Source organism: Diadema setosum, chromosome 19 (genome assembly GCF_964275005.1).
Source record: "Diadema setosum chromosome 19, eeDiaSeto1, whole genome shotgun sequence".
NCBI lineage: Eukaryota > Metazoa > Echinodermata > Echinoidea > Diadematoida > Diadematidae > Diadema > Diadema setosum.
Window position 1 is genome coordinate 30841881 of NC_092703.1, and position 18596 is coordinate 30860476.

At 38.9% G+C, this 18596-nt stretch overlaps 1 protein-coding gene across 1 annotated transcript; it reads right to left on the reverse strand.

Moving 5' to 3' along the window:
* Positions 1-6025: 6025 nt before the first annotated feature.
* On the reverse strand, positions 6026-15676 carry LOC140242420 (uncharacterized). The gene is made up of 2 exons (XM_072322157.1): positions 15402-15676; positions 6026-6911 (listed from the first exon to the last, which is right to left on the reverse strand). Exons 1-2 carry the CDS (start codon positions 15674-15676, stop codon positions 6260-6262), a joined length of 927 nt encoding a protein of 308 aa, XP_072178258.1. The 3' UTR covers positions 6026-6259.
* Positions 15677-18596: the final 2920 nt, after the last annotated feature.

Consider the following 18596-nt stretch of genomic DNA (forward strand, 5'->3'; position numbering starts at 1 on the left):
CCTCTAGAGACAAAGAAAAAAAAAACCAGATGGAGACGTTGAATATTTGTGAGAGGGGACGTTATGAAGAGAAGGGGTATTCTATGACTTTGCTGTTCTTTCGTCATTATGTAACTTTTTGAATATCACGTTGTTTATATTATAATTATGTTTCCAATCTTTCTTGCTCGTGTTTATGTCCATCTCGCTTGTTGCAAAATGTATTTTTTACAAGTGCAACATAGCGACGACACATCAAGTTAGCTGCAACTAAAATGATACGAACCAGCGCATGGAATTTTGTAGGGTCGATTTTTTTCTCGAATCGATGCAATATTTTCTGGACTGATCTTGTGATGCGCAGCAGCTGATTATTTCGTTTTCTGCGCTCTCTTTCACATGACAACGTTGATGGCGTGCTCTTGCCGTTGCCCTCAGAGCCTTAACCCTAACCAGGCCGGGCTTTTTTGCTTGTTCTGTGGCCGGGGGAGGGTTGATTCAACGCTCCCCCCCCCCCCCCCCCCCCCCGATCTCGACCGTCGATCGCGCTATCGTCCTGAAAATCATAAATCATAATCTACCAAATTAAAAAGAAAAAATTTGAATTTTCCATTTTTTATATTTTATAATGATTGATATGCGTGAAATCATAAATTTTGCTCTAATTCAGAAAATAATAACAATAATAATTAGACAAATTTGTATAGCGCAGCTACTATGTAAATAGTCTACTGCGCTGTGATGTAACAGAGCTCCTAACATTATTACTGATTAGACACACAAAAAATAAGTAACAAATTAATCAAAGGGTTCTGAAAAAAAGTAAGTCTTCAGTAAAGATTTGAAGACAACAAGTGATGAGGCCTTCCTCATTTTCTCAGGTAATTTATTCCAAAGTTTTGGAGCAGCACAACTGAAGGCACAATCCCCCAAAGTTACTTTTGTTTTGAAGTGAGGTTGCTTTAGAAGCAACTTATCCTGTGTACTTCGTAAATTATGCGAATACGGATATGATTTTATTGACATCAATTCTGATAAATAACCAGGTGCTTAACCATGCAGTACTTTATGAATAAGTAGAAAATTTGTAAATGCAATTCTCTGCCTTACTGGCAACCAATGTTACTTCATCAAAACGGGTGTAATATGTGAAATTTTTGACGAACTGGACACAAGTCTCGCACATGCATTCTGAACACGCTGAAGCTTGGTTATCTGTGAATCTAAGCTAATGAAATCCTAATTTTTTGTGACATTATTCCTTGTAGCATTCCTAACAATGTACTTGAAAAAAAAAATCTCTTATCTAAATTGATTTCTTATGTATTCTATTGTTTTATGAATATCTTATGTATGTCTGTGTTTTTCGACCTTTTCCCCGTTTTTTCACAAAATTCATCACAGAACCTGTTTTAAGCATAATTATGCTAAAATCAATTGATTTCAGCTGTTGGAAGTGAAAATAATCATATCTTGTTGAATAAGGTGAGAAAACTCTATTTGCATAGACTTTGTACACAAAATCACGTTTTTGAGCCATTTTCGGTCTGACTAAGCATGTATAAAAGGTCGTGCAGCGTCGTAACGGTATGTCCGATTTTCGCGAAAATGGTGTCATAAGATGTGTGAGACTTGAAATTAAAAAGTCAGCGAGCGGTGCGGTCAAAAAAAAAATCGCGCGGCAGAATGGTCGCGGAAAATGTCGGGGGGGGGGGGGAGGGTTGATTCAACCCCCCCCCCCCACCCGGCCCTTTTAGGGTTAAGTGCCGTATTCAGTATGCGGCACTGGTTGCCCTTAGAGGGCTGTTGACTCAAGGTTCAAGAGCATGAGTTGTCTAAGTAGCCATATGGTTATTTAAACAGGTATCAGTTTTCTAGGGATGCATGCACAAAAGAATATCACACTTGCACTCTTGCCTTTGATTCTCAGGGTTTGATGCCGCCATCTTTCTAAGCAATGTGAATATTTCCTCAAAATCTATTTGTATATTTTGCTTATTTTTTTCAATAAAAGAAATAAAATTTCAGTCACCTAATGCGAAGACATTAAAAAGACTAAAGTCATGCAGTCACGCCGAGAATATGCAAAAGTGTAAATCAGAGCCGCATGTCGTGAAAGCATTTGAACTTTATCACTTCGCTGATTAATATCCGCAAGGAGAGTGATATGGTATAATTTGCAAGTATTGTTCGTTTTTAAGATTAATATATCAGATTAGTGTCAAGACATGTGCACTTGAGTAATTTATCTGTGTATTTCAGCAATCAATTTCTATTCGCCCATATCCGCGTCTTTACAATCATGTACCGCCAATCTTTAATTATGATTATGTATAGGGATAGGGATAGCGATAGTATGCAATGACACATAAATCAGTTGTCTTCCTGTCTGTGAAACAGATTCAGTTTGGCACATACCTCAAAATATTTTTGAGTAGCGGGATCAAAGCTTGTTCAAAGGCAACAAAACATTATGACTCCATCCCTTCAACCTCCTTAGGCCAACCAATGAGGTCACATACTATAGTATACAAAATTACTTTGTCTTTTAGATTTTCTGATTAAAACTATGGGCAGAGGTGACTCCAATGAATAGTACTATTGCCCTATATAGGGGCGCAGTCCCGAAGTGAATAGTACTATTAGAGGCACCGACGTCCGTGGTTTTAAACAGAGACTCAAGATTAGGCGTGCAGGATATATTCATTTTATATTCTAGATTTAAAAAAAAATAAAGAAAAAAGAAGGATATAGAATAAGGCGAGAAGTCCTGTGGTGGATGCGATGTTGCGGAAGGATCTTACACTGACCGTACGAAGCAAGGTACGATGTCACAACTGCTTTGTGTCATTTTTCGATTTTCACAAAGTCATTGTATGAAGCAGTGCGCGATGTCATAATCAATTGCTTTGTGATTTCACAGATGCTTTCTAACATAATTGCACAAATAGTGTACTCTTTGGAAACTGACATAAAAAGTGAAGGTATTTTCAAAAATTTGGAAACTATTTTCAAGTATTTCAGGAAAAAAATAGCCTGTATGTTTGACACTCCATTGTATACTATTTTGATAGTATACCATGGAGTGTTAAACAGACCAACAGTCCGAAATAGTTGAAAATTATGTAGTTAATAAAATAGTTAATCAAATAATCAAAATAGTTGATTAAGTAAATAATTAAAAATAGTTGATTAATTAAATAATTAAAATAGTTGATTAATTATGTAGTTGATAAAATAGTTAATTATGATCACGTGAGGCTCTTTTAACCAATCGCCAAAAGAACATTTCATTTTCTATATTTTGAAATATAACATTTTTATATGACCTTCATGATGATCACAGTTAGTTTGCACAGTCCGCCCTCTAATCAAAGGTATTAGCCCACATTTGTAAACCTGCAGCAATTGGTCTCATAGTTAGCATGGAGTTTGGGTATGATTGCAGTAACACCTGTGCAAAATTTCGTTCCAATTAGTCCATTACTTTCATAAAAATAAATGAAAATGCACCGTATGCATGCGTATAAAAACGCTCGCTAGCTCCGGTCCACGCACGTACTACATGCATGCGATACATGTGTAAGTTAATGTGCGTAGCTAGCCCGCGCTCGTAATTTGATTTTGGGTCGGGTTGACCCGGTTTGAAAATTGATTTTAAAACGATGATTTTCTCTCTTTTATCGAATGGTATAGACAAAGAGCAACAGGTGAGGTATGCTACTGTTATAACTTGTACTTGAAGTCATATTGGACCTGTTTTATGCACTTTTGATTTTCGTGGGTTTGCAAATGTGGGCTAGTACCTTTAAGAAGTGAGTTTATAACCTGTTTGAGCTCAGCACAGCGCTGCCACCGAAGGTTAAAGGGATGGTATGGTGTCAGTTGAGATGGGGCTTCAGGTTTCCAACGTTTTTTTTTTTTAATGGAATTTTTTGAGATGGTGAGGAACATCTTATGAAATATGAATTGATATATAATTCTAAGATGAATTCAAAATTTATTTGATGAAAATTGGTTTTAACATTGGTGAGATATCCAAAATAGAGTGATCTGAAGAAAAGATGGATCCACCTTTTATTAGGATCGCTTTGTTTTACTGTGTTTTCAGATATCTCAGCCCACTCTCTCAAACATTTTGAAACCGATTTTCATCAAATAAACTTTGTGTAACGTTTCATAAAGTGGTTTTTAGATATCTCGCAAAAAGTTAAAAGCTGCATCCTCACCTCAACAAAATAATATACCATCCCTTCAAGTTGGTAGTTGTCTCCCATAATACTTGTGCAGTTTAATTTTGCGTGACGATATGAGTCAGGATGGAGAGTGATGTGGCACAGAATTAAATTACTTTTGATGTTCCGGATGGAGTGATAAAATCAGAATAAAAAGATATAGATTCAAATCATGGTGATGAAAACAATATTAATGTTCGCGTGATTTTTTGGTAACCGTGTGTACGTATGTGAGCATTAGACGGTGTGCATGTACACTATAGGGCCGATGTCTGCTTTGCATATTTTGTTTTTTCATTGCGTGGATTCTCGTGTACATAAATTACAGTGATGTGTAAAGAGATAGAGGGATAGATAGATAGATAGATAGATAGATAAAGAGAGAGAGAGAGAGAACATAATAGAAGCTAGCAACCTGCAATTGTAATGCTTATAATGAGGCTTTCTGTACTTCCAGGTACATGTTTAGTATAATCACAACATGATCAGATTATAATTATCATCTAAAGAATTTCGAATAGTAAAATTACAAAAACGGATTTCCATTCTTTACCTTGCGTTGTTTTGCATAACATTATACATCTAAAATATTGTAAACAATTTGAACCAATGAACGAACACTTACAACGCTACAGAAAGACAAACACATGCAGATTAACCAAAATTACCCGATTTTATGCAGTGACAAAGCGAGAGAAAGCAAAAGAAACACGATGGAACATGTGCGCAAGCTCGCAAAAAATACAAAAAGACTATCAAATCACATCGTGGTGGCAAGACCGCAAGTATCAGCTCTTCGTTGAAGGCGCAATTGCGCAATGCGTATTCCACTTCACCACAAACCAAAATGTGATGGACACAATATTCTGTCGTTTGAGACAGTCAAATTCGACCTCCATTGATTCAGTACCTTAAGTTTTATTTTCGTTATTGCTCTTGCTCTCAACATGCTTTCTCTGGCCCGATGTTTTATTGTCTGTATATTGAGCGTCTTTATAATAATGTATTGAATAGGCTAGAAAGTTTTGTCTATACCACCATTCTTGATGATAAAATTAGCTCTCAGGCAAAACAAAATACTACTTTCTCAATCAGTCAATCGTTCGATCACTAGACTTATGTAGGCCTACTCACTCCATGGAAGTGCACCTAAATTGTTTTTGAATTACACTGTACTCCCTGAGAATGGCGGAGACACACTTCGAACGTACGTATGTAATTTCCACATTCAAACTGACAGCCATAATACACCTGAACGCTAAAAGCTTACTACATCATTCATCAGCTCGCATGCAAACCGTCTAGTAAACTGTAACTACTATGTCACGCCCAAAGAAATTTTTCTCCTCCCCAACACTGGGGAAAATCTCTTTGGTCACCCCCAACATCTTACACAAGTTCCATATTTTGATAGAATTACACGCCAAAATCAGGGTGTAGGATTGTATCCTTGAGAGAGGAAGTGGTAGTTTAAATATACCGTCCATCTTAAAGGGGAAAAACCCAAATGCTAGTGAATATAAGAATATAAGAAGGATTTCACTATACTTGTTTAAATGAAAAATAGGCACTCTCATACCCGCGACTTGCTACTAAGATGTACGATAAGGATGATTATATTTCATTGCTTTCTGACAGAGGTATACGTAAAGTGCTCGGTTTACTACAGATCTGCCAACATTCCCACATCCAAATCAGAGAGATTCCACACAGCAATAAGGGAGATATCTGTGTGTTACATGCATTTCAGTGGGCCAACATAATTCCCAAATCAGGGAGATTTTAATATTCTCTTATTTAGACATGAACAGATTTTGGCATTTTCAGGGAGACTCCTGCAGAATCAGGGAGACTTGGCAGCTTTGGAACTAGAAAAGTGAACACTATTCTCATCCAGCAATGGTGGCAACGGAACTTAAGATATTAAATTTTGAATGGATTGTTCGATTATCCTCAAACTATACACTGATGTAGGTTACCCTATTATATTCTACTAATATTGTTGCATTTATCCAACCCACACATTATATTGGTGTCTTCCTCCTTTAAGCTGCAGTACTAATAAGTAGACGATGATTATACATGTCCTGATAGTATGGCATGGCGTCATCCGACAAGGCGATGACATCATGAGGAAGCTGGTCACGTGGCAAAGGTTCTGCTGGCGCCAACAGCCTCGTACTGGAAAGCACTGTTCCGTTGTACGCACCGGGCCAGCTAAAGTTGCCAGGCCACTTCCACGGGGTGCCACATGCACTCTCCTGCCAATTCACAACGGACTCGTTGTAAGGGAGTCCAACATTCTCGCAGAACTTGGTCATCATGGGCACAGGCTTGGCAAGGAGGTCGGAAGAATCGATGACTATCGGGTTAGCATCAATGTTCTCCCTCACGTAGGTCCAGAGAGCATGTAGTCTCGGGTAGAACTCCCACGGCTCCCCTAGTTCCGGGTAGTGTCGAAAATCAAACGTCAGATCGCTTTCTTCCGAGTTGATAGCACCAACGCACAGGAGCTGCTTGAAACTCGCTTTGCGGAGGGACTGGAAGGTGAGGAAGGGATGGCGGATAAGAAAGGCGTGTTGATAGCCTGACGGAATGTATTCCCGAAGCTCGTCCTCTCGAATCCCGATGCCCATATCCTTCACGAAGACGTTCTTTTCTTTAGCTTCCTCCAGTGCTCTTTTTGTGTACGAATATCTGTGTAAATTTATGAGGAAAAAGATCAGGTATTTATCAGGTTAAATGCAAATTAAGCGTCATATTCGTTACCAAATTTCAAGTTAAACACGTTCAACATTTCAGCGGAATATGAGTCTATGAAGTAACATACTTGCAAGGAGAGCGATTTAAAAATGTATATATTTCCTTTAAGTGAGTATTTGGAGAGGAGGGGGTGAATGAGTGAAAGATGGTGATCGCAGTTAAGGGTCAATGCTTCCTCAAATTTTAATCAAATCTGGCAAGTATTATCGCAAGGGTCTCATAATTCTCTCTGATTTATTTTGTACAAACCAAATGGGTCCCATGTCCTCTCCCTTCTATATGTTGGCTTGCTGGCTGCCAAGTTTGGTTAGATCGTCATGGATTTTGCAGTAAAAACTGAAGTTCGGGGGGGGGGGGGGTCCGGACCCGACATCGGCAACTCCAGTCATCAACTGAATACTTAATACATTGTAATAGCACTGTATCAGCTCTATCTGCATATAGTTCTGTATAAAGATGATTTTCTTCTTCTTTTTTTAATAGTTTTTAAATTCAGGCAGTTTGGTAGTCTCGGGGGCCTTCATGGTTGACATGATACCCACTTGAACATCCTATGGGGAAGATACCTGCCAAGTTTAGTGAAAATCCGTTATCAATTCTTGTGTCCAGGCTCAAGTATAACAATAACGACTAAACAAGAGAACTATATAAAACTGTTACGCGATAATTTGGGCCGGTTGACAATAATACTATTGTAATGATACACTGCTATAGATGTAACCCATGTGAACAGAGAGTAAATCATCGTTGGCCCCAAACTCTGATCTGAGAAAGAATTAAAGACTGTGTGCCGCTGTTCAGAAACGAGATGCATTTTTCTTTTTAAAGACTTATTGACAGGGCGCATTAAAGGACTGTTCAAGGATTAGATTAGAGACGTATGATATTCATGAATCCGGATCACAAACTCTCACCACCCTGGTGCTGAGAATACTGGTATGAGGAGAGTGTGCAGACAGGCGAGAAATGTATTTTTGTAATGTTATACTGAATTAAAGCCCGCCTGTACAATTAACATAGTATTTGAAAAAAAACAACAACAACAACAACAACAACAACAACAAAAACAATACCAGGCAGCCAGGATGGCAATTACCCGGCAGCAACATCAAGAGAATGACATAACGATTAAAATAAATGCGAGCGAGCGGAGCGAGCGAGCTTGAAAATGTTGACATTTTACAGTCCAAAAACTGCCGTTTGTAGTTATATTTTTTTCGCTTTAAAAATTAGGGGGGGGGGGGCGCACCGGGCGCAACTGCTGGCAATTACCCGGCAGCAACATCAGAAGAATGGCATGACGATTAAATGCGAGCGAGCAAAGCAATGAGGCTTGAAAATTGGACATTGTATTGTCCAAAAACGTTTTTTCGCTTAGGAAATTAAGGGGGTGGGGCGCACCGGGCGCAACTGCTGGCAATTACTGGCAGCAACATCAGGAGAATGACATAACGATGAAATGCGAGCGAGTGGATCAAGCGAGCTTGAAAATTTTGACATTTTAAATTTCCCCAAAACTGCCGTTTGTAGCTATACTTTTTTCGCTTTGGAAATTAAGGGATGGGGCGCACCGGGCGCAATTGCTGGCAATTACTGGCAGCAACATCAGAAGAGCGAGCTAGCTTGAAAATGGTACAGTCCTAAAACTGCCGTTTGTAGCTACATTTTTTAGCTTTAGAAATTGAGGGGGAGCCCGGTGTGCTCCCCCCCCCCCCCTTCCCCTGGATCTGCCACTGGTAGTCAAGGGTGTCGGTTTATGTTCATGATTGGGGGAGGTATGACCAGCGAGGTGGCGTCGAAGTGACCAAGCGGGGGAAGGATGTCCAAAATCTGCACTTTAGAGTATACCCTTCTTGTTTGTGTTTGTATGTATGTGTGTGTTTTATATGCATGGAAAAGTTAGGAAATAGCCCAGGTCAAGTCTTATTATTGACAATGCAAGGCATTTTAATATAGACAAGTATGTAAAGCAACACTGCAAAATCAATGATCTAGCTTTGATATAACGAAGCGTAAGGTACAAAGGTTTACATTCTACATCACATTGCGCAACATTGCAGCGACTATGTTTTTGCCGTTCGGATGTTCTGAGTACACTGCGCACATCCTGCTTATATTCCGAATGCCAACCAGGAATCACGCTGAATCACAATCTTTTGTCGGCTCCGGGCTTTTTGAACAATGTTTCACAGTATATACCTCTTTAATTATGGTTAAAAGAAATCTCAGAAAATATCTTATTTCTTGATCACCCTTTCATGTCGATTTGAAAAGCAGTTTACTAAACCCTTGAATTACCATTTTGGTGAGTCTCTCTCTTTTTTTTTTAACCAGCGGATGGGGGGGGGGGGGGGGGGTACATGCCCCCCCCCCCACACATTTATGATGTAATCTGGGGAAATTTCAATCCCAGAAGTTTATACTATTTCTTTTAGGGGGGGGGAACCCTCCGTTAATTGAAAGTATCTGGATATCTCCTCCCACCCAAGGTACATTTGCATTTCTTTAAACTGAAGTAACAGACCTGGTGCACACTTTAGATGAAACATTTTTGAAATCTGTCTATCTAAAGTGTATTAAGTAGAAATGACTGAATGGGGAGGGTATGGGAGGGGTTAGGCCTATCCCCCTCTTACGCGAGGGAGATTTTGTATTTTCAGAATTGAAATTCAGCCATCTTTGAGTAAAATATTTAGACAGTTTTCTATCATGTCTATCAAAAAGTAAGAACATTTCCACATTTCGGGAGTTACGAGGACTCAAAATGATCTGTTTGTCCCGAATACTTTTATGGGGGAACCATCCCCCTATACCCCTCCATCGACGCCTCTGCATATGAGGGAGCTTTTGTAAGTGAAAGATCTGCTGCACACTCTTTGATAAATATAAGGAAATAAAACGTCAATCTCAAAAGTGTACAAAGTCTATCAAAAGGGACCCAGTAGCGGAGCTTTTGCATATTTATGATTGCAATTCAGCGATCCGATGCATAATTCTGGCAGTAGTTGTACAATTTTCCATAAAGAAAGTTCGAGATTTGTCCTCATTTTGGGAATTGCTTGGGGGACAAATGATTTGTCTGCCCCCAACATTTCCGCAGGGGCGGGGCAAATGCCCCTTTGCCCCCCCCCCCACCCCCCCCCCCGAGATAGTTTCGACGCCCCTGATCATCCCTGGGTATGCCCATAGATGTATCAGAGTCATCATCGTTTCAGGAATGATTCTGGAAATGGAGGGGGGGGGGGGTGTTCAATTATGGCGGTTGAGTATTTGCTATTGTTTGTTTGTTTTCGTACATAATTTGCAGATGGTCCCGAGTTGCTCGCTTCATAGCATGTTTACATGTAAGCCTATGCTATTAGACGTTGTCAACGTCTGGACCATACGTTATGTTGATATTACTTTCTTCGCGAGCGAGCGAAGCGAGCGAGCGCTTGAGAAAATTATGTATACATTATCCTACAAGATAGAATACTGTTCAGCTCTGTTACCTGTCTGAAGGCGGGCGTACGAATGTCATGCAATATTGCCAAAATTGATACAATCACATTTCTGCTTCCTCCATTTTTTATGCCTCCGCCACGAAGTGGTGCCGGAGGCATTATGTTTTCGGGTTGTCCGTCCGTCCGTACGTACGTCCGTACGTACGTCTGTACGTCCGTACGTCCGTACGTCCATACGTACGTCCGTCCGCATTCGTTTACGCGATTTCTTGAGTAATATTGACTGGAATTTTACCAAACTTGATCCAAGTATAATGTATGATGGGGCAATTACTTGATTAGATTTTGGGTGAAATCGGCCAAAGGTCAAAGGTCAAAGGTCAAGGTCAAATCATTAGATTGTATCTTTTTACGCGATAACTCAAGACTGGATTCAGCAAATTTCACCAAACTTTGTCTGACGATGATGTATGATGGGACAATTACTAGATTAGTTTTTGAGTGAAATTGGACAGAGGTCAAAGGTCAAAGATCAAGGTCAAATACTAAATTTTATCTGTTTAAGTGATAACTCAAAACTGGATGAAGCAGCTCTCACCACACTTGGTCCAAGGATGATGTATGATAGGGCAATTAGTTGAGTAGATTTTAGTGACATTGGCAAAAGGTCAAAGGTCAAAAGGTCAAGGTCAAATGCTACAAAAGTTGCTATTTCCCCCATATCCATGCAATGCCCGAAGGTATTTTCTTGAAACTTAGTGTAGACATGTACTACTGCATTAAGATTCTCCAGCGCGAGTTTTATGTCATAAGGTCAAAGGTCAAAAGGTCAAAGGTTGGGTGAATATGTCACAATTTCACTTTTCTCGCAAATGGTTCAATGTATCTTCATGGAACTTGGTACATACGCATGTACTGACTGGCAGGGATTTTCCAGGGAATGTAGGGGTCATGGGTCAATAGTCAGGGGGTCAAAGGTCAAGGTCAACTCCTCAAAATTTTTCTATTTCTCTCATATACTATTATATGCAATGCTTGCATTATTATTTTTAAAACTAAAACTTGATATATACATGTATTCCCTAATGGAGATTCTCTGGGAAATTTCCAGCCAGAAGGTCAAAGGTCAAAGGTTAAGGGTCAAAGGCCAGGTTTAAATGCAATATATATATATATATATATATATATATATGTTTTATACTGTAATTACACTCTTTCTTCATACCTTGAAAATTACTCAGTGCATAAACTTATAAAAGGGTCGGTCAGAAGTCAAGTAAAATTTCTCAATTCCCCAAATCCAGCCTGTACCTGCACTCGTAGGCAATTATAGCAAATCTAGTTCAAGGAAAGTGAACATTTAAGATATTTCTGACAAACCTGTCATTTCAATATTTTGTCAGTTTTGTGAAACTGTCATAACACATTGTGAAGACATTGTACCATACACCTATTGGGAGAATCATGCATTTTGGCGGAGGCATCAGTCGCCATAGCGACATTTCTAGTTTTTCTCAAATTTCAGGGGGGGGGGGGATGATTGTACAGGCCATCCCCCCTCCTCCATTTCGGGGGGGGGGGGGGGGATATATCCCCCCATCCCCCCCCCCCCGGATTTACGCCCATGGTGTTGGTACATGTAGGCCTAAAATGACATGTATGAAAGAAAAGGGGCGTTACAGAACAACAAACTCGAGATATGTAAGGTAAAAAAGAATATGATACTTTTACTGCTTAACAGTGCGTGGATGAAACGAAAAGTCACATAGAAATACGCGTTTAAATGTTCTCACCTTTTCAAGAATGAAATAACATGACGTTAGTTTGAATGAACATGTTTGGGATTTATTTTATTTATTTTCATTATTCATCAAGTCTTCTTTAAAAGCAGGGTAGTCCCATTCAGTGCCACAAAGGCTTGCTTTACAAGGGAGCCCTGCGTTGATATACATTACATTGCATGTGCACACGATAAAAAAAAAAGAAGAACAAAACAAACATAGATATGATACAGCTAAAGAACAATTGGTTCGAAAGAACATGAAACAACATAAGAAAGAACATAAAAAGAGCAGAGAAAATGGATATCTGAATAATTCATAGCTAGTGTAAAGGGTTAATATTAAATGAGAGACTGATGCTGGCGTACGCAATGAGGAGGCTGTTTGAATAAAAATGGGTAACTCATTAAACGATTTGCTTGCAGCATGTGAAGGAGCATTTCTTGTATTCAGTTCTAGGTTTGGGTATATGTAATTGGCAAGAAAGGGCATATCGAGTGGTACAAGTAGTATGGCGTTTGGTCACAAGTTTGACTATGTACGTCGGGGCTAAATTGTGTAATAATTTGTACACCAGGACACAGTAATGATATTGAATTCTTTGTTCAACTGACTGTCATTTGAGAGTATGAGTAAGAGCTTGCGCTGACATGTAATAACCTCCATTCAATACTACACGAGCATACTCGAATATTGACTGCCCATACGCGAAACTGAATGACTGAAACACCCTTTCCGGCCAGTGCTGGCGAATTTGAATGACTGAAGAGCACGTGCCAATATTTGAATGCCCGTTTTACGAATTCGAAAGGCACATGTGCAAATTTCATTGTTCGAAATGCTAAGTTGAACGAACAACTTGCAATTTTGAATGGCAGAATGTGCAGTTCTATTCTATCCTTGCAGGTCGAAGGGTGCGGACGTGCCGTGGTGCTCCTGCTGTTCTACTTGGACTATTAACCGAATTTTGTATCTATTTTCTGCCTTTCAGCTTTGATTAACCACTGCATGTTCTTCCTGCTTATACAATGTGTGAGCTTGTTTTTCATTTACTTGACCATTGTGTAATACTTATAAACTTGTGGTTTAAATTCATTTTGAAGATTATTATGACTCCCACTTTCTGGCACAAAATTTACTTTCCTTTCTTGGCTTGAAGCCCGCAGGTATACTCATACATCATAGAAACCAAGATTATATATGTATAACATTTCTCCGTCGTTTGCTGCAAAAATATTTTCCTGTATCAACGCCTCTGATTTTTTTTTCTTTTCCCCGAATCATTGCTGTGACGCTCAGAGCTCCTTGATATAAACACTGTATTTTTTTTTCTCGAAATAATGATACAGCCATAGTAATCTTTTCTATTTTGTAAAACATATCATTGTGTGTGTGCTCTATCTAAATACCGTATATTACATTGGGTTGAACCATGACATTGGTATGTGTGTGCGTGGTTAGAGGTGTATGTTTGTGTGTTTGAGTGTGTGCACGTGGATGAGTTAGTGCGGTACACGCGCGCGTGTATTGTGTATTTATTTGAGTTTGTTTGAAGAATATGAGGTATTCATCAATATCATGTGCTCCCTCGTGGAGACTTAATGAGCTCCTTTGTGGAGATAACTATGAGCTCCCTCGTGGAGACAATATGAGCTCCCTCGTGGAGACTTGGTATATAATATAGGTTTTCCCGGCCAATTTCGCACTTTTTTCAGTCCAATTCCTAATTTGTGCATTCAATTTAGCACAATTTAGCCTGGATGGCATGTTTGGCATTTCAATTTTATAATCTTTTCATTCAAATTCATTTTGGAGCATTCAAATTACATTTAACATCATTCGAATCAGCACTTTTTCAGTTCAAATTCGTAAGACAAGCACCATTTTGCAAATCGTTCATTCAATTTAGCATGATATAGTCACGTGATCACGTAAACGCTGCGCTCGTTCATTCGAATTCATTCTTGGGCATCCAATTTCGCATTTACTGCGGTCAATTTAGCAGACACGTTAATGCATTTATTCCTTTTTTTTTCCATTTTCATTCATCATAGGTAGTGTTTGCAAGCATCTTAGCATTTCATATTTTCGTATTCATTCTTTATGCTGATATCACTTTGCAACAGTACTTCTTTCAAAATATGTGTATAAAATGTTCGATAGCATTCGATTTCATTCACAGATACATTAATCTTGTTTGTTTTGACATTAATTGAGAGGAGGTTTCAATTTACACCATAATTATATATTTCTTTCATCTGCATGTTTCATTATATTCATTTGGTGGGTGCTATCTATATTTCGTAAATTATCATTATGAATAAAGTTCTTGGATCAGCTCTAGCCATCAATTATATTTGTCAAGGTTATTACCCTCAAATGCTTCTATGATTCTTTCCCTGTCTTCTTGAGAGATACGCCTGTATCTAACTCGTACTGTCATGACTGGACATAAGGAAGTAAAGTGAATCTATGGTACTGGTGCATGTATAGTTCTGATAACATGTATAAAAGAAGAGGGGCGTTACAGAACAACAAACTTGAATTATTTAGGGTCAAAGATAACTTTGCTAGGCCTATATACTTAACAGTGTGTGGATGAAACAGAAATTCACATTTACCCCCTACGTATAAACCACGGTTCTCACCTTTTCAAAATAGAAATAACATTACGCCAATTTGAATGAAAATGTTTGGAATTTGACTGCCCATACGCGAAATTGAATGACTGAAATACCACTTTCCGCCAGTGCTGGCGAATTTGAATGACTGAAGAGCACGTGCCAATTTGAATGCCCGTTTCACGAATTCGAAAGACACATGTGCGAATTTCCTTGATCGAAATGCTAAATTGAATGCACAAGTTGCAATTTTGAATGACAGAATGTGCAGTGACGAGGATTTTCGCTAAATTGAATGAACCTTTTATCAAATAGACTGACAAAATTGGCCGGGAAAACCTATATCATTTAATATTCTTGTTTATATCTCTATAAGATTTATAATGTTTGTTTTATGTTAAGTGCTGTCTGGGGCAAATTATTTGTATAGGGCCCCATTTCCTCTCTCTCTCTCCTTTCGTTCTTTAAAACAACAACAACAATGTGCAGTGACGAGGATTTTCGCTAAATTGAATGAACTTTCTCTATCAAATGGACTGACAAAAGTGCGAAATTGGCCGCGGGAAAACCTATACTTACGATAGGTGATGTGGTGTAAACGGCAAATCCATGACTGATCCGACGAGGTTGGACGCCCTTTTATACAGCTCCTCATTGCCTTCGTATCGACTGGGAAGGTCCACGCCCTCCTTTATCTTCATATTCAACGCAGCCAAATAGGCGTAACCAAATGGTTCTATCCAAATGTCGGTTTCAGGGATATGGCCTACGCACCTTGTGAATGCGTTGGAGGTCGACCTGGGGTTCGTCCACAGTATGACGCGGCTTCCCGGCTTTGAGGATATCTTATGCATCTTCTAGTTTCTAACACAGAGTATATATATACGTCTAAAATAGAATATGGAACGAGATATGAGTTTTGAGACCCTAAGAAAAGGGGAAGTGCAGAGCTGTTATATCCTATGTCTACAGAAGATCGAGCACAATCGACAAAGTTGCATGCATCGATACAACTAACTTTTTTTTTTCTCGCTCTCGCAATCCAGTGAATGCAGTGATGTGTAAAATCAACAGATTATCGCAGTGAATGCAGTGATGTGTGAAGTCAACAGATTAAGATTTAAGAACGTTCCTCAGTTGAGTTTGTGCGCATCCTAGCTGCCCAGGTTGGCAGTGACGTAACGAAGAGCGTAGAAGCGTACGCACGAGTGATGAGCTAAGCTACTGTACTAGAGCCGAGCAGCAGCTGCCAAAGAGGTTCTATAGAACCTCTTTGATCGAGCTAGAGTGTGGTACTTATACGGATACCTGACAGCTCCCCACCGAGGCCGCGCTGGGCGGCCTCGCTCGGCTCGCGTGCCGACTGTACGCGTTACAATCTGTACGTGCTACGCAAAATTCAGCGGTCCGAGCCGCATAATACATGGTCATGGTAGCACAACACTGATCGACGGACTCAGGAAGCTTGGAAGTGGAACTGAGCTGTTTCCATTTTCAATCCATAGAGCTGTTTTTGTGACATGCAGTTCATTATCTGTTCATCAACATGGTCAAGTGGAGTTCTAAGGTACCTCGGGCCTGTAGGCCCTAGTTGGGGACTACTAGTCTACTAGACTAGGTGTGAAAGGGGATGGCTAGTAACTGATCAATGGGAATCAGTGGGAATGCTGAGGATGATTGTTCCAATCTTTGTGGGATTCTTTTAAGAGTACGTTATGTATCTATTGTTGTGTGAAAATTATTTGCTTCATAATGGTCTCATATTCAAGTAATGTGCAGTTTAATCACCCCGTCACTGTACAGGCATGCTAACCTAGAAACATGTCGCAAGGAGGCTCTGCTAGCACTAAAACGAGTACACGAACCCCCATTTTTACAATTGTTCTGCATTAAGTAACCCTTCTTCTACAATTTGATAAAGTTTTCGGCGTAAAAATGACATGGGTTTTGAATGCACAGCATGACATTCATGAACACCACCTAATCAGGACACCCACGATAGGTTTATAACCAGATTTTGGGGTCCTAGGATGATTTCTATCACATGGGGGTGCTGCTAGCACAAAAACGAGCACATGAACCCCCACTTTTTATTGTTTTTTCTGGAATTAATAAGCCTTCTTCTACAATTTGGTCAAGTTTCGTGAAAATGACATGGGTTTTGAATGTACAGAATACGTTCTATGAACCTTGTCCTTTAGCTCAACCATATAAACAGAAATCGTCGATGAGAAGGATTTGAGAGATTTCGGTGTTTTCTGCCGCGTGAGGGCGCTGCTTGCTCTAGAATGAGAGTGTAAACCCTATAACTTTAAAACCTTTTCCTCGTTTCGGGTTCCTTTTTTTCCTGCAATTTTTGCAAATTTGGAGAAAATAATGTGGATTTTGAAAGAATTATGGGGATTTAAGTTTGTCATAGCAGATTTTTGTGCCAATCATGGTCTTGATCCTGTAACGCTATCAAATTACTTTGGTACAGGACAGCGGAGTAGTCATATTCTTCAAAGTCCCGTAGAAGAAAAACAAGCACATAAACCTGTGGTTTTATTTACATATTTGGACTTCGGATGGGTCAAAGTTACGGTATGGAAAGTTTGAAGAAAATGACATGGACTTCACATTAACTGAGGAACGTCCTTAAATAATCCCAAACTTATTTTTTAGCTCAAAGACCAATCAGGCATCACGGAAGGGATGGTACGCTTTACCCGATTATTAAGCTATGTTCCTCCCTAAATTTCTTTAAGGCACTTTTTAAGAAATATCTTATTTCAAAAAATCATGTATAATATAAGAAACGAAATGGTGTTTTTTTTCTTTTAAATCTTAATTTATTAAATTGATTTCCATTTTGAATTATTCATTTATTGATTGTTATGAGATATAATCATTTATTTTATAATGAACAAACATGGTTTTTTTTTTCCAAGTTTTCAAGCTACTCAGTATGTGTATCAACCCACACACATGATACGTGCACACACATATACACACGTGACGCACACACACACACAAACACACACACAAACACATTTTATATAAACACATGCATGTTTACAACCCATACACATGGGCCAAAGTATTGGAACTCACTTCCCAACGACATAGTAACAGCACAAACTTTGAATTCTTTTAAGAACAAATTAAAATTCTTTCTATTGAAATCTTATGATATACAACCAAATTAGGTTCGGTTTTATTGTCTCAATCAAGTCATCTTTTTTACAAGTATTAAGATATCACACAGAAATAATCTTTTAAGAAAATAATCTGTTTAACATAAGTTTTCCACAGATTTTTCTTTTATTGTACCAGACAACAGTGAGTCTATTCTCTTTCTCTTTTTTATATCCGTCCCTATGCATTCATACCGGTATATGCACCCAATCAATCGCAATATCAAACCAGGGAGCGTTTTATCGTTTTATCATTGCATTTACATCATGAAGTACAGTATACTTGTGTCCACGATGGCGTGTGTTGTACCATAGTCTCATTTCCCCTTTTTTTCTTCTTTTTCCTTTTTTTTCTTTTTCCCTTCCTAAGTTAATTTCTTGTCAGTTGACATTGGTTTCTTTGATTTTGTGTACGTATTTCCGAGGGTCCCATACCCTACAAGCTTTGCTTTTTAGTGGGACCCTCCATTTCCACTCTAATCTTTGTATTATGTATATGTATATATATACCTTAGAAAGGAATTTCTGTTGTTACTCGTGACCACTTGTACGTTTTCTTTGAAATTGTTACAAATATGTTCTGTAAATGTATTGTATA